Below are 20466 nucleotides of genomic sequence, written 5' to 3'. Positions count from 1 at the left end.
CTTTCCAAAAATTCTATGAGGTAGTATGATTTCCACTCTACCTTTTCAGATGGAGAAATGGAGGCTTGAAGAGGCTAAATCATTTGCCCAAGTTCACATAATTAGAAATAAGTAAATATGGGATTTGAACCCAAGCAGATTAGCTCCAAATCCAATTGCTTCATCTCAATGCCCCAACTGCCTTCTTGTTATGATAAAACTTCTGAAAAGGTCTATCACCTTATAGGTCCTCAAAAAGGCAAGTTCCCTTCCTTCTAATAAATACCGGGTTGGATCAAATGGAATCCACAAGGCTATGAACTTTTCTGGCACATGCACACAGTTGGTACCAGTGAGTGTCTGCGGTGTCTGCTTCAACCTTAGAACCCCCATTTCCAACCAGTCACCAGACACTCCAGCCTACAATGCAAATGAGGAAATCTTCCTAAGCTGGAAGGTTCCTTCGCCCAGTTTTTCACTTCATGTTTTGGATGCTACAGACCGGGCGAGCAGAGATCCCAGGCTCTGGCCCAGGCAGCTGCCCTGCCTCCGAGCTCTGCCATGAACCACTTCCAGACCATCCTGACTCAGGTCCGGACGCTGCTCTCCGGCCATCAGTCCAGCCAGGTGCAGGCCGTCCTAGACAGCCTGCTAGAGCAGGATCTTCTCTCCCGAGAGTACCACTGCGCCCTGCTCCGTGAACCTGATGGTGAGGCTCTGGCCAGGAAGATCTCCTTGACCCTGCTGGAGAAAGGAGACCTGGACTTGGCCCTCTTGAGGTGGGCCTGGAGTGGGCTGCAGGCCCCAGTGGCTGCGCGAGACCCCAGTTACAAGGACCATGGGGGTAAGTTGGCTTCCCCTTTGCTCCAGTAGCAACGACTGGCTTCAGGCAGCTCAAGCATTGTCCCCTCTCTGAAAGGGAAGTCAGTGAGACCATTCCCACCCCAGGATGGGAAGGCAGACCTGGACAGGAACGAGGGCCTCTCGGGGAGCTGCCAGGCGTGGCAGGTGCCTGGAGAACCCTGTCCTTGATGCTGAGTGAGCTGGCCGCACACAGCATGCTTCCCACTCTGCTGAAAAGAAGAATGGCATGCAGCCAAACGCCTCTTGATTCATTCTCTGAGCTGCCTTGATACATCAGGCAGTGTTCTGGGCACTGGGAGCAGGGGGGCACAGATGGACAGATCCGCTCCTTCCTGCAAGGGGCTCACAGTCTAGTGGGGAAAGCGGATGCAGGCACAATCAGAGTGGTCTCAAGATGGAGAAATAGGGTGTCTCGAGAAGAGGGGCCAAAGAGCCGGCCAGCAGAGGATGCCGTGTGTGTGTGCATCTATAGGCCTGTGCGTGTGTTTGTGTGTGCATGTGTGTACGGGCATGGGTGTGCATCCATGCCATGGAGTGAGACAGGAACCAAAAGTCAGACAGGGAGAGACAGAATAGAAAGAGCTGGACAGATGGAGAGAAGGAGGGAGAGAGAGAGAAAGAGGAAGAAGGTGGGAGAAAAGAGAGACAGAGACAGAGGCTAGGAACCGCATCAGAGGAAAAGAGGAAGAAAATATATTACTTTAAAAAAAAGTATCAATGACACTTGATGCATCTTAAATGGGAAAAACAAGCCTGTCCTACCCTTGCTGCTGTGCACACCTCGGCTTTTCAAATGTGGTAGGTCTTCCCTCCTGGTTGCAAAGAAGGTCTTATTTTGTGGCAAACAACTTCTTCCCAAAGACACCTTTGCTCTGTGCCCTTCTCTAGGCCATTCTGTGCTTTTCCAAGTTTGTGACTTGGCATCCTATCTTCTAGTCATTCTTGGACCCTTTATGGTTTCGGAGTAACTTGAAACTTGAGATACTAATGATTTGCATGTACTGAGTATTTCCTGAACCCGTTCCAGCACCCTCTCGGCTAGTTCACACACACACCCTGAGCCCTTGGGTGACCTCCATCCTTATTTTACACATAAAGAACCAAACAGAGACTGCCCAGAGGTGGCACAGCCTGGGTCCCTGGGGGGGGGGGGAGTGGTGGAGGCTGGATTTGAAGGCAGCAGAGGACAAACTTTTATCCATTTCTGGTCTTGGGATGAAAAGCCTTTCAATGGTCTTGCCTTAGGCCCCAGGGTGGTGTAGATAGTTCTCCAACTCTTCTGCCAAGATTCAAGTTTATATGGGGCTGGTTCTACTCTGGTTAAACTCTCACCCAAATGGTGTCTATTGATCTCCGGACACGTCTTTTACAGGACATCTGTCCCTCCCGAATGACCCTCCCAGGCATCTTAATGGGAGTGCAAGCAGCTGGGTGGTACTGATGGGGGTGCAGAAGGGAGTCACAGCCTCTCTCGCTCCACGCTCCCCTGCACCAAGGCTGCCCGACACCTCTGCCCACCCCCCCAACTCTCTCTGGTTCCTGTTATTTAACTCCGTTTCCTCCCCGGGGATGTAATATTTTTATTTCTGATCCCACGTGACTCTAGAAAGGGAACTGGCACAGGGTAGCATGGTCTTCAGGGGGCTTGGAGACAGAAAGCCGAATTTCTTCCGGCCCCGGATCCTTCTAACCGCCCTCCAGGCCAGCTCCCCGCCAGGGCGACTGGAGCCAGGAGCAGGCCAGGCCTCGAGGAGAAGGTGCCATCTGAGCAAAGAGCTGAAGGCTGAGAGGGGGTTGGCCAACAGGGGGTCTTTCCCCCAAAGGGAAACGAAGCTGAGCCAGGGCAGGTGGGCTGCTGTGGTGCCAAGGAGAGGGAGCAGCTCTCGGACCCGGAGCAGGAGAGCAGGAGAGCAGGAGAGCAGGAGAGAGAATACAGCACTTTGTAAATGTCATGCGTGCACTGAGCTCTGCGTCAACAGGGGTTCGGAAAAGGAAATGGTCATGTGAAGAATCTGTAATTCTCTCTCCAACCCTGGAAAGATCTTCCTCCTCCGCTGCTCTAAACCCTGCACCGGCTCCCTGTGTCCTTCCAGACAACGGCCTGCCAGGCCCCTTACATTCAGGCTTTTGTCACTGCTCTGCTGTCACCCCACTTCTGCCTCGCCATCCACTGCAGCCGGGCTGGCACCTCACTGCTCCTGCGACAGGCCTGGCAGGCTTTCCCTCAGGACCTGTGGATGTGGAGTTCCCACCATCTGGAACGCTCTTCTCCAGATACCCCTTTGGCCAACCTCCTCACGGCCTTCAGCCCTTTGCTCAGATGTCACCTTCTCCGCGAGGCCCACCCTGGCCACCCCACTTAGAATTGCAACTCCGCCTCCCCCTTCAACCCCCTCCTGAGATCGACAAGTTCACCTTGTATAAATTTTACTTTTGCATTATGTTTATTGTTTCCTATCTGACTCTCCCACTGGAAAATAAGCTGCACATGGGCAGGGGTCTATATTTTTACCACAGGTGCATCCCAAATGCCTAGCCTGGTGCCTGGCACAGGGTAGGTGTGAGATATGTATTTGTTGAGTATTGATGGATGGATGGGTGGGTGGGCAGGTGCATGGGCAATGGGTGGATGGGTGGATGGTTCATGCGCTACCATTATTCTCACTTTACCGATGAGTAAACTGAGGCCCAGGGAGACTAAGTGATTTGCCTCAGGCCGTGGCCTGGGAGGGGGGCTGTTGGATCTCAGAGTCCAGATCTGTTACTGCACTTTCTGCTTGGCTGCCTCTTCTAAACAACCCGAAAGGATACTGTCAATGTACCAAAAACAAGTTGGCCGCCTTCAAACCGAAACTGACTTGATGATTCAGAAGGCACCCTCTGATATTGCTGCGCTTCAGTTGCAATGGTGCAGAAAGCACATTTCTGGGGACGTTTGCCTCTGTGCTTCACAAAGCAGCACAGGTACCTCCAGCCCCTTGCAAGCATGGAGGCGGCCTGAGAGTCGAGGTCGCTGTCTGGCCAGAACTCAGCAGCCTCACTGAGGAATCAGAGCTGACACTAGGGCATTCTTTGCTTGACAGGGTAACAAGGCTTGAAAGGACCATCAGAGGCCAGAGAAGAGAGAATTGGGGTGGCAGTGATGGAAAGAGAAACAGGCTAGAAGCTGGATAACTACAGGTCTAAGGCCAAACACTGCACTTAAACTAATTTTGTGACTTTGGCCATGAGGCTGGAACCACTATGACCCTCAGTTTCTTCATCTCTAAAATGGGAGTGATGATATAAGCCTCCCAAGGCTATACTGGGGGTTAAACGAGGAGAGGGTAGCTGGGAAACTCTTCAAGGTGGTGCTTGGCAATAAAGAAATAACTTTAGAGAGTTAACAGCAAAGAGAATTGAATGGGGAGAATAAACCAGGAGTTTCAAGGTGCTGAGAAAACAATCATGTCTGCAGTCTACAGGGGGGCCCCCCATCATATCTGGATACCCACTCCCTGCGAAACACAGTGCTGAGTGTTATGTGCTGTGTACATCCAAGAAATAAGTCAGTGTGGCCCCCACCCTCGGGTTGGCACATTGGTTAAGCATGTGGGCTATGACCTCACAGCCTGAGTCCCAGTCACGGCTGCCCGATGCTAAAGGGTAAGACTGTGAGCGCTTCCTGGGAACCTCTCCAGGCCTCAGTTTCCCCATCTATAAAATGGAGGTGATAATAGCACCCAGAGCGGTGTTCTGAGGATGTGGGACATTACCCCACGCATGCCCAGCCGGAGGAAAGCTGGCTCTGGTGCATCCACCTGAAAGTGGTGTTTGGGGCGACCTCGGGCCAGAGGAGCACAGAGGGATGACTATGGGCAAGGTCAGCCCCCCGCCGGCCTTGGGTCTGCGGGGGAGTACGGGGCTGAGGGTGCCTTTGGGGCATGCTTTCTCGGAGCTGTGGGCCTCCCGGCTGGGTCTCTCTGTTTTCCTGTTTTCCTTGGCTTTCCTCTGCTGCGCTGTCGCTCTGTGCTCTCATGATGTACTACTCTTGCCCGTGAGGACTGTGTCCTAGCAACCAGGGAACAGAGTTTCCCTCTAGGATGTTGACTGACTTACAGGAAACAGAGGGACCACCCTAGCCGGGAGGGGAAGGAAGGGGAGGGAGAGACCCGGCTGCCCACCCCCCACCTCAGCCGGTCCCTCCCCAGCCGCCAAGCTCTTCCTTCCGCATTTGGACTTTAGGATGACAGACGTCAGAAATGGGAGCTTGGAGAGGAGATGGGGCAAGCCCTCCCTCTCTCCCCTTCCTTTCCCAAAACCTGATTCTGCTCCAATCCAGGGGCTGCTGGAGGGCAACGTGCTGGCAGGCACAGCTGTTGGCCCTTTATCTTGGGCAGCTGCCCAGCCAGACGGACCCACTTCACCTTCATGCACAGGAGCTGCAGAAGGAGAAGCACCTGTACCCAGAAGCTAGCACTTCCCCGTGGGTTTTCCCGGGCTGGCCGGTGGCCGGTTCCCTACTTGGCGTGGCCCCAGGCTCGGAGCCTGACCCAACCAGGGACAGTTTCTGTTCTCTGCTGTTGTTACCTTGAGCAGCTCACCTGTGTCACTGTCTGTTGGCCTCTGCAGCCACCTGCCCGCCCACCCTGCCCTCAAACTTACCTGGACTACAGAACCATGTACCAATACCTACTTGGCAACTCCTCAACTTATATCTACTTACCAATTTATCAGTCTTTCTATTCATCTAATCACCTACATATTTATGGAATAACTTATTTACCTGCCTTCCTACCAACTCACCCACTTGGATATTTACCCACCATCAGACCTACATTCTCAGACACCTTCCTACCTGCCTAATTTGGATACGTACCATCTTATTCTGTTCACCTCCTTCCTTAACCCCCTCCTTCCTTGTTTATTTCGCACCTGCTAAGGATGATGGTGCTCACAAAAAGCATAAGAAAAGGCGCTTATAGCTTCAGAAGGGGGTACTCTTGGTCCGTGGGGAACTTGAGTCTGACTTGATCATTCAAATGCAAACTCCATTCATTCATTCAAACAATTGTGAAGTGGTGAGTTTTTTTTTAAACAAGCAAGTAAAACACCAAGTCCCAGACATTACAGACTTTATGACCTAATAGGAGGCAACAGGGACCATCCTTGTTAGAAAGCTCATGAGATTTTGCCATATACATGGCAATAAGCTTTCTACAACTGAATAAAACAGAAGATTGTTGTTAGCTGGGAGGCTGATGAAGGAAGGAGCTCAAGAATTCCTATAAAATATGGCCCGATGGGGGAGAGGCTGGGAGCTCGGTCCTGGGACGGGGTGCTGCAGGAGCTGAGGTGCACAGGTAGGGTGGAGTAAGGTGTGCTGTGTGGGACTTCACCAAGGGAGGCCAGTTCTCAGGAATGCTAATCTTACTCAGAAAATCAAGTCCCCCCTGACCTCCTCCCCTGGGGACTGCGCGGGGAACCCCAGCCAGACTGGCAGCGTTAACTATGCTTCTATTCTGCTGGTGGCTAGTGGTCTTTACCATGTTAGATCCTAATCAGAGACAAGAAATCCGGAAGCCCAGCGAGGCTGGCTGCCACGGCACTGAGAGGACCCCTCAGTCAGGAGGCGACTGACTTTATCCAGAGGTAACTCCGGGCCCAGGAGAATGGTCGCCACTCTGGGAGAGCTTTGAAGAGGAGCACCAGCAGGCGTGCAGGAGGCTTCAATGGGGAGAGGTCCTGGGGTTGGCTTAACGCCTCCGCCCTGCCCCTGGCCCCATCCACTCAGCCAAGGCTCTGGTCATTCTACCCTGGCACCACCCTGCCCCGTCTCCCCATCTCTCTATTTCCACTGCCTCTGTTGGAATTCAGACCCCCAGCAGCTCCTGGCTGGATGCCACAGCAGCTCCCCCCTGGTTTCTACCCCAGAGGCCCTCCTTGTGCCTGTCTACAGCCTCTGCTAACAGGCTGGCTCATGTCACCTCCCGGCTCAGAGACCTTCTGTGTTACCACAGGTGTGGTCAGACTCGGGTGTTGTGGAGCGTGGGTCTGGAGCGGGTCAGGGAGGTCATGGAGAGACCAGGCAGCAGATGCTGCAGCCATTCAGGTGTGAGGCGATGGCGTCCAGGTAGGATGACTCCCATTCCAAGCCCTGCCCTGCCATGGCCCTCAGAGCCGGCTGCCTGTGAGGACAGGAAAGGATTCCCATAGGCGGCCTCAGGACAGCTGAGCCGCCAGGGGGGCTCTCCCTTGGCACCAGGCCATTGGAGGGTGAGGTTTCTTGGGACTTCTAATATGTGTCACATCTGTTTCATTAGCATTTCTCATGTGTCTGCCTGCCCTGGGACTTCTGAAAGAGCCACTGCTTCAGAATAATCAGATACACGCACACACACAGGTAGACATCGTTATCTTCATTTCATACATGCGGAAACTGAGGCCCCCTCAAAGGGAACGAGGAGTCCAAGGTCACATACCTGTTAGTAACGGCAGGGGCCGGACTCCAGCTCTTCAGACTCCCGGCGTGGGGCTGTTGGGCAAAATGCACGAGGCACTGAACTCACTGTTTCCCAGACTTTATTCATTTCAGTGACAACCTCATGATTTCTGCACACTGACTATATACTATTATTGACGGGTGTTCCCCCCACCCCCAATCACTCACATTTTCTATTCAACTTGATTTTTCAAGGGAAGTTTAATGTCCACCATCAATGAAAAAGGTGGCCACACATAGAAGGTAACTATGAAACCAGAAAGCAGAACAAGATCATACAAGTCTAACCAGATGCCATTGCCTACCGAAGGTTTGAGGTTGGGGGCTGCTGTCTGTGAAATGGGCAGATGATGCACTAGAAGAGGTGGTCAGGACATATGAGCCCCACACGGAGACTTTCTCCTAGTTGCCATTAGGAGCATGAGTAGAGATTTGAAAGGATACTTTGTCCCTGTGTGAGTCAATGTTGTTTAGCAATATATCTGCATGTCACCACAAGTCACCCTGCTGTAAGCATACCACATTTTGGGTAATACCTTTTTGTGTGTAATTTGTGTTTCAATCCAAGGTCTTGGAATAAAAACCGTGGGTGAATCATTTATGATCTCCAGGGAAATTCAGGGCAATTTGGTGTTGTGGTGAGGTGTTGGAGGGGAGCAGAATCTAGAGAGTCAGCTGGAATCCAGCAGAGGCGCTCAGTTCACCTTGAGGCATCTGGGGGACTCCAATCCCGGCCCCATCCTGCAGAGGATGGCAGATACTGGCATCTGGTACCAGCGTGTCTCCATTGTGGTCTCCATCAATTCAGAACATCAGTGTGTCGAAGGTCCCCCCAGGAGACAGCTCACAACCTTCTGTGGTCACCCCACTTGGTCCACAACAAGGAACTGAAATTAACATGGGAGGTATGGGAAGGGTGTAAGGGAGTGTAGGCAAATTAGAGCACACGTAGATGTAAGAAATCTGATATCTGTGGGGCTACCTCACAGGAGGAGAGTTTTCTACCAGTGCCTTGCTTGCTTCCTTTGCATGCTGTCTTGGCGCTTGGTGGTTTCCTGCCTAGTGGAGGGAGACAGGCTAGAGATGAGGTTGCCTGCTCCTGAGCTGGGCATCTGAAGGCATCACTGGGCAGGCTGAGTGCACCAGGAGGGTCTGCCAGACTCCAGGAGCTGCTGCCTCGCTGCGTTTCCCACACCATGCGTTGCCTGGCTCCACGCCCTGCGGGGTCCTACCTACCAGAGCCCCAAGGTAAAAAGGCGGGTGGAGGAGGTTGATACTGAGAGTACTTCTTAATTTAGGGTGAGATCTCAGCTGGTCCCGCCACTTCAAGTAAATAGAGACACTGCTCTGATTTGGGGGGTGGGGGTGGAGAGAGGGGTCCTTGCGCTGCTCGACCTGTTGGAAGGAGGGAGGTGGCTGGCCATTTCCTTCCACTTGAGGGACATTCGGGTCAGCCCAGGTGCCTGGCATGTGACAGGGCTTCATCAGCACTGAAGGGTTCTAGAGGGCCACCTTTCAAGGGGCGTGCTGTTAGCTCTCAGCATTGTTAGCCTGGTTCCATCAACCACAAGCTCCTCTCTCTGCCAGGTAAACACTGAAGGGTACCCTCAAAGGATGGGACAGCTGCCAGACCCCGCCCCATCCCTGGGGAAGCAGGAAAACCCAAACCAGAGCCAGCCTCTTGGTGTAGCTCTTGAGCCCCAGCCAGCTAGGAAAACACCTGGAGAGATGCTGCCCAGTTTCTCCCTGGGTGCGTTTTGGCAAGAACTGGGGTACAGGGGACAGCCGGTGAGAGAGCACACAGCACTTCTTCGAAGTCAGCATGGCAGGTTCAAATCCCAGCTGCTCTGTTGGCTGGGCGCAGTGCGACACTGAACACGTCACCAACCTTCTCTGAGGCAGTTTTCCTGGGCAGTGAAATGGGATAAAAGGGGAACTCTTACAACAGGGTAATGGCGAAGGATCAGAGGGTGTAGCACAGTGCCTGGTACATCCGAGAAGGTCAGCCAAGAAGCCCAATATGATTGGTATCATCCTTGTCGTGTGTTTGAGAGGGATGTGACTCCTTTTCTCATACGCTGCTGAAATGTGCGGCTTCCTCTGAACACACAGATTGGTGACCCGTTTGCCAGGCCTACTGGACGCAGCAGAATCTGTGGGGGTATTTTCAGTGTGTGCATTGGGGGGAGGTCAGAAGTCACTTGATTGACCCACTCCCTCAATTCCACATGAGGAAGTCCACTCCCAGGAAGGTCTCACAGAGGGAGGGGCAGGGCTCCAGGATCTCTGGAGGAGTAAGGCAGGAAAAATGCCACCAGGGGGTGTGGTGATGGGATCTTCTGGTTGCCGGGACTGTTACCAGCCACTGAAGGTCCCCCAAGGAATTTTCTCTTCTGAGGACGTCTGTCTTTGCCATGCAGAGGCGGTTTGCCACCTTCACGGTCTGGCTGAGCTTGAGAAATCGAGACCACCTAGGGGTAGGGACGTGGTGCCCGCAAGCCAGGGCTTGCAGATCCCGTGCCCGCGGGCTCGCTGGCTTCCCCGAAGCGGTACACTGGACCCCGGGAGAGCCCAGGAATGTAAGGGTGCAACACAGGCGCTTCTGAGGAAGCACGTGGTGGGTGCGGCAGGGAGAGGCATGGGTGCTTGCTTACTCCCCAGCTTGGCCCAATCCCCGCCCTGCAGAGAGAAAGTGAAAGAGAAAAAGGGCAGCCGCGGGGTGGAGGTTGGGTGGCCAGGCGACTAGCCCGCCTGCGGCTCACTGCAACCCAGGGCGCGGAGGGAGAGGCCACCGGCGGCGCGCGGCAGTCCGGGGAAGCAGTGGTAGGTGACCCAAGTTCCCTCTGCGGCTCCTGAGTTTGAGCTGGGAACGGAGACTTAGAGTCTGGCAGCCGCTTGCCCGGGCAGCAAGGCTGGCAGGAGGGAGGAGGGAACGTGCAGAGGGCGGACTCGGCAAACACTTGTTTCCATCAACCCTGGAGCCACTCCACGCCAGAAACGCGAGCGGGGAGCCCGGAGCTGCGCTGCCATGCCCAGCGCGCAGGGCCCAGGGCGAGGGGACGGGGCGGGAAAACCGGGAGCGACAGGGAGCGTCTGCAGAGACTGGAACGCAGAGGGAACGCACCGAGCGGAGACAGGCGCCGGGCTAAATCCTTGGGGACTCTGCACCCTAGAATCCGTGGAGGCGCGCAGGCGCACGTGGAGAGGCTTTCCCTCCGCGGGGGACCTTGGACCAGGGCCGCCCTTCTCTGAGTCTCAGCTTCCCACGTGGAGCGTATGCCCAATCTGACTCGGGTCCGGATGCTCAGCCCTCCTAGTGGGGTCCCCTGCACAGGGAGGGCTGCTGGGCGCCCAACCTTTAGCGAGCAGACTAGAAAAATCCCCACCTCTCTTTGACCATCTTGGGGAGCGGGGGCTCTCCCGCGCTGTCTGACTTTTGGCAACTCGACCTCACTGTAGGAGACGGAGACACACTCTCTAAAGAGGGAAACTAAGGGGCCCCGGAAAGGGGATGGGGGCCTCCGGTCCCCGGGAAAGTTCTCTGAGGTTCCAGAACACCAGAATTGGAGCCTTCATGCCTGTGACCCCTAAAATCGACAGTTCTCCTCTGAGTTCCACAGCCCTGTCTGCACCCAAGGTGACGGGGAGGGGACAGAAGCCAGGAATCCACATCGCCGCCTCCAATCGCAGCCAAGGGTTCTTCCATCTATGCGCATCCCCCTCCCGCCTCACCCCCGCCCCAAGAAAAGAAATACTCTTAGCCAATAAGGCTAAGGAAGTTGGTGCTTCTTGCTCAAGGGCCTGGTGGACCGGAGGGGGAGGCGTGGAAACCCCAGCAATCCAATACCTTTCCAAACCCCAGGCTGCTTTAGGCAAGGACCTGGTCTCCAAAATGCCAGGATGTGGAGTGGAATAGTCCTCAGAGACAGGCTTACCTAGATGGACTTGGGGAGGCTGTTTAGTGTACAAGAGTCCAGGCTCCGCCCCCCTCTCCCCATTGGCTGAGCCTGGGCTGGGGCTCCCAGTCGCAGGTTAAACCATTTATCCCTGGTGGTTCCTGCGTCAGAGATCCGGAGGTCATACATACATTGAGAGGCACTGATGTGGTTCAACACCTGTACCCTCTGTTAGAAAACATCTGGGGACTTCTGAGGAAGGTTTTTGGCAAAGGCCACAGAGCTGCTGTTGTCAGTCAGTATGTGCACCTAGGTCTCTGGAAAGCCCAGTGCCTGGACCAGGGGGTGTGAGCCTCCACAAACACAGGTCCCAGGTAGTCAGAAGGAGATTATTGATCCAGCAAAATATGTCTGATGGCAGGGCCCTGCATTCACATTCTTGAGCCCACGGCACCTGGTACCCCCGAAAAGTAGAGTCAGCAAATTAACCCAAGGACCCCATACCAAGGTCCAGGGTCAGTTCCAGGCAATCAGGGAAATGATCTCCAGGAGAGGGGGAAGCTTCTGGACTTGGCTTTCAGACTTACCGTCGGTCACCCTGGACGTCCCCTCTCCGAGGATGGGTAAAACATGAGCACTTTCCCGATGATTGCCTGACAAGCCCTGAAGCACTTTGGAAAAGCCACCGAAGAATAGACATGAGCCAGGAGTTAGTATTAGAGATTGTAGAGGGACTGCATAGAAAGATCTGAGAGGAAATCACAGGCAGAAGGGAGATTTCCAAACACTTTGACATATGCACAATTGGTGGTCCAAAGACAGTTCTCAAAGAGGCAGTGACAGACACTGGTTCTCACAGGAGAGAAATTGGTGCTTTTCTTATTCACTTTCAATCCTTCTCCATTTTTGTGTATAGGCATCTTTAAAAACACGCTAATACTTTTTAACAAAGTGGTAGGGCAGCTGACATTACTGTAACATTGCTTGATAACATTGCTTCATTTCAATGGCAGTGATACTATTTTTTTTCCATGTCAGGCAGTGATAGAATGTTGCCTAAGTTCTTTCTGTGCTTAAGGACACAGTTCAATGGCATTAAGAGCATTCACAATGTTGTGCAGCCAGCACCCCCATCCATCTCCAGAACTCATTCATCATTGCAAACTGAAACTGTCTCTGTTAAACATTCACTCACCTTTCTCTGCACCACCACCCTGCCCCCCAGCTCCTGGCAACCATTCTACTTTCTATCTTTATGAATTTGACTATTCTAGGTACCTCATATAAGTGGAATTAGACAGTATTTGTCCTTTTGTGTCTGGCTTCTTTCACCTAACATAAGTGACGTGAGCATAATAAACTTCAAGGTTCATCTACATTGTAGTATGTGTCAGAACTTCATCTCACTTTAGGGCTGAATAACATCTTTTTGCATGATTAGACAACACTTTGTTCATTCATTCATCTGCTGATGAACACTTGAGTTATTTCCCCCTTTTTGTCTATTATGAATAGTGCTGTTATGAACATTCACGTATGAGTTCACGTTTAAATCCCTGCTTTTAATTCTAGAAAGTTTTCTTTAAACATACAAAAAAATGTGTGTCTTCATAAAGTTAATTCAAGGAAAATACTAAGGTAAATTATAGAACAGGTGGTATGCAGATATGACCGGACAGTTATTAAGGAGGCTAGTGAATGCCTGAAGTTTGGGAGACTGTGGACTAGCAGACTGACCCAGTAGCTTTTGTAACAAGGTGGGCTGTAGGGCTGCTAGCTCAAAGGGATGGCTGCTGAGAGACTCTTGGAAGGAAAAATATAAGAATTGAGGAAGTGTCCGATCTGATTCCAGGTTCTAGGTAGGGAAAAGTGGAAAGGGGTCATAAATGGAGGGTCTGGAAGGTTCTCTTGGCAGAAGGAGAACTGTAGACATCCCGGTGTTCAAGAAAAGCCAGGCAAACTGCGGGGTCATGGCTTCTCGGCACGTGGAAACTTAGACTGCCTCTGAAGTGAAACTTACCTTCGTTCTCAGGGTCACTACAAAGCATATGATCACATGCAAAGTGTGTGGGGGGGGGAGGGGCAGGGAATGTTCACTTAAAAATGAGCTTCTGGGCCTGTTACTGTGTGTTTCTCACTCTTCCCAGGCAATTTGGTTTATAGCCAAGCCTGCCAACTGCTGGGCTCTGTCATCAGATCTTGGCGGGCAGGGCTGGCTCCTGATTCATCTTGGACTTTCCAGCCTCTGCAGTGAATGCCTGGCACTAGCTTAGGTGCTGGTTTAGGTTAAGCCGGACATAAGGGCGGGAGCTGGGAGCCTGACTTTGCTAACTGCAGCCATGGGATCCTCATTCCCCTCCCCGCACCTGCACCTGGCTCGGGTTTCCTTCCAGGAAAAACTTGCTGGAGTCCTTTTCCAGGTCATTGATTGCAGCTAGGAATGTTGGGAAATGCAGAGGAGGGCCACTGGAGGTGGGAGAGCCAGGCCAGCGGAAGGGGGCCTGCTCTCTGGACATGCGCCGAAGGCACCCTCCCCCTGGGCTGTGCTCTTACAGCTGCTCTTCTCTCTTTTCCTCCCGGGACCACCAGGCCCTTCACTCCCAATAACCATGCCCTTCACAGCAAAGGCTGTCTCATTTGGGTTCCAAGGTTTTCCAAGTTGCGACGGGGCCATGTCCTCAATGGGGATCCAGAGAACACAGGTGGCTTGCCAGAGCTCTCAGAAGTGGCGTCTGTGGTTTTTGTGTTGTTTTGTTTTGTTTTTTGATTCTGCATGATTTCTTTGGGAAATTTACTTGGGGGAAAAGCAGGCAAATTGTCTCAGGTGGGGTTCCAAGGGAAGTAGACTCAGGTGGAGATTTGCACATGGGTGGTTTACTGGGGAGAGGTCACGGTGGCGGGGTGGGGGTGGGGGGGACACCAGGCAGTGGTGGGAAAGAAGGAGGGCCGGACCGCGGGAGGACTGGGCTGCCATACAGTCGCAACGGAGGTCTCAGCCAATGCCACGTGGAGCACTGAAGCTGGGGTGGCTTTCAGAGTTATCCCAAATCGTGGCATGGAGGTCAGATCTTTGCATCCCAGGGGCCAGTCTCTGGATGTGGACTACCCCCGGGAGAAGGGGTGTGAGCAGGCTCTCCCCAGAGACGGCGAGCAGTGAGCTGTGAGCCCCTTACCCCCTCCAGCAGCTGGTGGATCGGCAGGATGACTGAAGGCTGATCTGAGCAGCATGCTAATGTCCCCTTTGCCAGTTAAAATTATCAAATCAGAGTCTCTGGAGGCCAAGGGCTAAACTGTCACCTGGAGTTGTGCTTTTAAGTGGACTCTTTGCAGCCCCTTTGGGGAGGAGAGGTTGTGGGCTCCCCAAATCCCTTTAATTGAACAGCTCCATCGTCACCTGTTCTGAGATTTGGGCTCCTTGTCCAATTTCATTTGAAAGCTGCCGCTCTGGTGTGACATTCTTATTTAATAGATGAAGGCCCTGGAGACCAGAGAGGGAAAGGGGTTCCCCCAGGGTCACGCAGCCTGTCAGATGCAAAGCAGGGCCCAGATCTCAGGCCTCATGACACCCATGTTGAGCCCATCCCACTGGTCTGCTGTATATTCGGTGGTCCCCTTGGCTGTGCCAGTCGGCTTCCTCCACCCTCCCTCCAACTGCTGAGAAGCCCTGCGGACAGGTCCTGGAGCCAATCATGCTTCCACTTCCGGCTTTCCCGCTCGGAGGCCCCTTTGTCCTGGAACAGGCCGGTGCCAAGATTCTTGAGGGTGCTGGCACTGGGGGTGGTCAGGGGAACAGCAGGCCAGGTCCTGTAGGATCCAGTCGCACCCTTGTGTCTCTGGTTCCCCAGACAGCGCATCTCTTGATCCCCTTTCAGTCTGAGCTGACACCAGAGCCGGGGACATACACCCAGCACCCTGGATGCTGCAACTCCCATGCTTCCTGCTCCTTCCTTTTGTGGAACTGGCCGGGTTGGGTGCTCAGGGTCAGCCCTTTCCAAGCCCTTCTATAGGAAGAGACCCTCCTGTGCATCTCAATTCCATTGTGTGGCAGGACAGACCTTAATCCTGCCTCTCCCTGCCCCAGTCACCTATCCTTCCCAAGCCATCATCTTTCCAGCAGGTCAGAGATAGAAGGGACCTTAGAGGCCTCCGAGCCAATGGCTACAAATCCAAATGCCTAAGAGGCTGTAACTGTTGAAATGGGGCCAGGTGGAAGCAATAGGGAATAGCGGGAACTTTGGCCCAAGCAGCTGTATACTCCATCTGGAGACACTGTGATGGCAATTAAGGGCCACAGACGCACAGGCACACAGACACACACAGGAGCAAAACACCTACGCCTACGGGCCTCACTCAACCATCACTTTTGAGCTCATACTCCAAGCCAATCCCCCTGCAGCACAGATGAGGAGCCTGCGGTCAGAGCCAAGTACCAGAGCCAACCAACAGCAGTATTTCCAGACCTCTCCTGACATGAAGCTTGTCTAGCCTGCTACCCCAACCACAGTACATGCACATACACACAAAGGCATGCATGCGCATAGTCTTCCAGTCTCCTGGCCTGGAGAAATGACCAGACTTCCAGCTGCTTTCCAGCCTCATAAGACCCTCAGCATTGCCACATTCCTCAGTTTCTCCTCCTCTTGTGACCTCCTGAAGCTTCTCCAGGAAGTGAAAGTCCTGAGTGAGACCAGCAGTTCCTAAAAGTCCCCTCTGTCCCATTTTCCTGGGACACCCACGCTGGCTGAAAAACAGCAGGCCAGATGGCGGGGCTTCCTCCTGTGCAGATGACACCTGCCTCCCCTGTCCATCCAAACCCCCGTGCATCTCCTCCCTCGGGCCGTGGGCTCTTGGGCCCAGGCGACCCATCACCGGGCAGCCTGCGGGTGGGCAGAGTGCAGGTTTGTTTTGTTTTGAGCATCTACAGGTGCCAAGCTCTGTGCAAGCCCTGTGGGCGAACCACAGATACACCCCACACCGTGAAACTTCTGTCCTTTTTATTTATTTATTTATTTTTAAAATTTCTTTGGAACTGCAAGAGCCTTTTGACCCTGGGTTCACTGCACACGTCAGCACACTCTGCTCTTTGGTCTACATACAGCATCTCTCCTGATGAGCTTCTTCTCCCTCTTCCTCTTTCATCATTCTGGGTGCCCATGGAAATGCATTTGCAGTGAAGCCTTGTTTGTGTATATTCCTGGAATGCGTGTGTTGCTTTTCTATGTGCATGCCTAGAATTGCCACACATTTACAATTGGGGTATCAGAGCTCATTCTGTTTCTGATTTTTCACTCCGTGCTATGTTTCCAGACTCACCTGCATTGCTCTGTGTACACCTGGCTGTGGCTTCTAATCACTGCACCATCTTCCGTGGATTGCTGTGGCTACTTATTACTGTCCTTCCCCCAACAGTGGACACCTAGGTGGCCTCCACCTCCCTGTGACCACAGCTCGCCCAGTGGTGAGCATGTGCTATTCTTCAAATGGTGTCCTAGTGGAGTTGTGGGACCATTTCTTGGGGAAGTACATATCCAAGGACTGAATTGCTAGATTGTAGGATCTATGCAACCTTAGAGATTCTAGGTGGTGCCAGACTGTTCTCCAGGGTGGCCACACCTGTCCACTCCCACTAACCCCTTGACATTTCCCAGCTTTCTAATTTTTGCCAGTTGTACAATGTCAGCGGACACCTTGCTGTTTCCATTTTGGAGTTTACAGCTTAGTAGTACTTGCTGGATATGTTACTTTAGGCAAATCACAGCAACTCCATGAGGTAGACACTGTGCCAACCAAATGCAATAAGTTTCAAAGCCCAGAGAGGCTGAGTAACTTATGTGAGGTCACACAGTTAGTGTGTAATGGGGGTTTGAATCCAGAGCTTCCACTCTTAACCACTGTACTATTATTACCTGTTTTGTCTCTCTTAAAATATCATCTGAGTTTACACTGCAAGCTTCTTGTCAGGGACTGTATTTGAAACCTCTGTAGGCTCCTGAGAACTGAGTCCAGTACCTTTCTTAAAGGAAATGCTCAGTAAATAATTGTTTTATAGATTTGGAGTCAAAAAGTACATCATGGCTCTTAGAGTTTATCTGTAGGAGTCCAGGGTAAAGAGGAGAAGAGGAACTTGTTTGATTTATTAGCCCCATAAAGATGCTGACTGGGGGCTGGTCGTGGATAATAAGTGGCCCAGGACTCCCAGCTTCCTACCACCATCTGACCTCTGGAAGCAGCTTGTCATGAGGTTAGGGAGCAGGGTGGTTTTAGGGGGGCCTTGGGGGAAGGGAAAGGGGAAAGGCTGACAAACAGTGAAGAATCTAGAATCTCAAAATGCCCCAGCTGCATGGGATTCCACACTCAGTGAAACTAAGGCTCAGAGGGATAAATGTGCTCAAGAACAAAGGGTTGAGCTGGAACTCAAACCCATGTCTCTAGACACACAGTTCAGAGATTTGCCATCCCCTTTCAGGAGCAGAAGTAGGGTCAACACGTAGGGAGGTTCCTTCTCATGCCCTTTCATCACAGAGCAGTAATAGTGACTTTCATCACGTCACGGTGCAGAGCAGTGCTGAAAACTTCAAAGATTGCAAAGGAGCCCCTTTCTCTCTCTCAGTGCCTCCTCAAACCCTCAGGGATATACTCCCCCTCTAGGGGAAGAAAGCATCTGATAAATTGAGCCTCAATCCATTGACATCATCTCTAAAATGAGTATAATAATACCAATCTCCCGGAGTTGCTGTGACAATAAAAAAAAATAGCAAATATAGAGTGTCCAGCACAGCCCCAAATACTAAAGAACTTCCCAGCAGAGATGGAGTGTTATGTGGACACACAGAAGAGCTGCACAAACTGAAGGTCAAGTTACTTAGCTGATGTAGGGAAAATGAAAGTTCCTGTGGCCAGGATCCTCCCTGACCCTAAACGGTGTGATGATGTAATTGGCCTCCTGCTAGGCTACCGCTTCCACACCCGTAGGCAATGAGCTGTTATTGACTGAGTCACTACATAAAGAGCTCCGCCCAGTGCTCTGGGCGGAGGCAGAGACGGAGGTGGATGGCAGACCTGCAGACTGCTGTGTGCAGACATGATTTCAGTGCTCAACCTACCCCCCTGAGAATAAAGCCAGGTATAAACCCTTTTACCCCAAGAACATTCCATTGTCATTTCTTGGTCTCACGGAATTCATAGTGAACTTGCCAGGAGACTGAAAACCTCAGGCAAGATAGCTTGGCATTAGAACATTCTGGTAATACTTGATTTCCCTTAAGGGAGAGAAAAATGAATTTTTGCTTCAGAAACCATTCTGGTGTGTATGGTCTTTGAAAACCTTCCATACAGTGTTAAATGAGGATGAAAATGAACCCCAAAAGGGACTTTCAGGGCACAAAGATTAAGAAATTTTTCTCCAGTTGTTTGCAGAAGATGGTGGCCCCGGGGAAGGGCAGGTTCAAAGAGAACCCTCTAAAAATACTGCCCGTTTCCCAAAAAAACACACACCACCTCTGCACTGTGCCCCAGAGAGCTCCTCAAAAGGGGAAATCATTGTGCCAGTCACCCCTTCTTCTCCCTGAGGTGGCTAGAGCCTGAGAGCAACTGGAAGGAGCTGCAGCTTGAAGCCAGGCGGGTGGTTCAGATCCCAGCCCACTCCCCTTCTCTTAGCCTTTTTCTTCATCTGAAAAATGGGGATACAAATGGCTAACGTGTGAGTTAGACTAAATGGGATAATGTCTATACATCCTGTTGTTTGGTGCCTGGCACTCCGAGGGCACCGATGAATTCTAGTTGTGCGTCATTCCTATTGGCAGAGAAGCCTGCCTTGTGCAGGAGCTCGCTGGAGCCTGGGGAGGTGGGCAAGCAGACAGGGATCCTGGCCTCCGGCCTGTGCCAGGACAGCTGATCCCCTGCAGTGGGGTGATCAGGGCCATCTCTGCCTCAGTCCTCTCTGGAACTGCAGGTGGGGAAAAGCATCCAGATGGTACTGCTGGGTGGGCCTTCTTGTTCCTGTGGGGTCAGTGGGGTCTCCTTATGCAAAGGAGCAGAAAGCTCCTTCACAATGTGGTGACTCAGGCAGAAATGGAAGAGAAAGGGTCCCTTTGTCAACTTCTCAGAGGTAAGAGGAGAATTAATAATAGTAATGGCCATCCCCCACATTGTGCTCATCAAGTACATGCTGAATGCTGTTTTAAGCCACCATTCATTAAATGTGTACTAAGCACCAGTCACCTTTCCAAGGAATTTATGAGAATTAACATGCTTAATCCTTATGAGCGACCAATGATTATTCCCATTTTACAGATGAGGAAGCTGAGGCTCCAGTTAAAAAAAAAAGAACTTGCCCAGGTTGTGGTGAGTTGGAAGGTAGGAGCAGTTCCGGAGGCAGGCAGTTTGATTCCAAAGCCCAAATGAGTTGGCGTCTTTCTCTGGTGTTTGACCACACTTGGTGATGCTGCCCCAAGTCCGTCAGTAAGTGAGGTTGGTTGAACTTCTTCAGGCCGCGCCTTCCTCCATCGCTCGTCTGTGATAGGACCCGGTCCCCATTCCTGGCCTAGATATGATGCAGGTGTTCATCTGAATGGAATCATTTTCACTGGAAGGAATTAGCACTGGACTGGGGGCGTTGTGCCGGGGGATCACGCAGGCTCAGCCATGACGGGCCGTAGGGCCTTGTGCAAGGCACGTCCCTTCTCAGGGTCTCATCTCCTCTGTAGGGTCAAGGATGTGGAGCTTGAAGGTCCCTGTGAGAAAACGGAGAGATTGCGTAACTTGGCCAAATTCACATAACTTGTCTGTGGGATGAATAGGGTCAGGGCAGAGCTGTGTTACCAGATCTCACTGCCTGGGAAGGAGGCAGATTGCTACAAAGTCGGCTGTGAGTAAATACCATTGATGAACAGGGTGCAGGCAAGACTCTGGGCAGGGAGGTCTTCTGTTCCCTCCCTGGAGATAATAGGGGATTGGGGGGCTGGCTCAGACCAACATGCCAGAAGAGGTGAAGCCCTTCGCCACCCCCCCACCCAGACTTGGCCCCATTCCAAGAAAAGGGTGGTGGCCCATCTTTCAGTTCTGCTTCCTCCAGTCATGGCTGGCTGGGCCTTTGATGCAAGCCTGTGTTTGGGCTCCTATGGCCCCCACCCAGCCCGTTATAAATAGGCAGCCTCCACCAGGCCCCTGCATTGGACTGGAAAGTTCATTCTCTGTGGTATCTGGGGTCTGAGCTGAGACCCTTTGTAGGCAGTGAGAGTTGATGAA

General features: G+C 52.3%; 2 protein-coding genes across 5 annotated transcripts in view; one reads left to right on the top strand and one right to left on the bottom strand.

Annotated features, from left to right (window-relative positions):
• Nucleotides 1–271: 271 nt before the first annotated feature.
• CIITA (class II major histocompatibility complex transactivator) overlaps nt 272–20466 on the top strand; it is a 44402-nt gene continuing 24207 nt past the window's right edge. The window contains exon 1 of one of the 4 annotated variants that reach the window (XM_036928173.2): nt 272–823. In XM_036928173.2, coding sequence (XP_036784068.2) covers nt 541–823 — 283 coding nt within the window. In that variant the 5' untranslated portion in view covers nt 272–540. Of the gene's footprint in view, nt 824–7495; nt 8573–10016; nt 10148–20466 lie in introns of those variants that run through there. The other 3 variants (XM_036928172.2, XM_036928174.2, XM_036928176.2) reach the window with 3 other exon arrangements.
• Nucleotides 19493–20466, bottom strand: part of DEXI (Dexi homolog) — a 40884-nt gene continuing 39910 nt past the window's right edge. The window contains exon 3 of the mRNA XM_057487588.1: nt 19493–19952. The gene's annotated coding sequence lies outside the window, so the exon portion shown is untranslated. The remainder of the gene's footprint in view (nt 19953–20466) is intronic.

Source organism: Manis pentadactyla, chromosome 10 (assembly GCF_030020395.1).
Source record: "Manis pentadactyla isolate mManPen7 chromosome 10, mManPen7.hap1, whole genome shotgun sequence".
NCBI lineage: Eukaryota > Metazoa > Chordata > Mammalia > Pholidota > Manidae > Manis > Manis pentadactyla.
The sequence above is the reverse complement of the archived record's forward strand: the minus strand, read 5'-3'. Positions and strand labels throughout refer to the sequence as shown.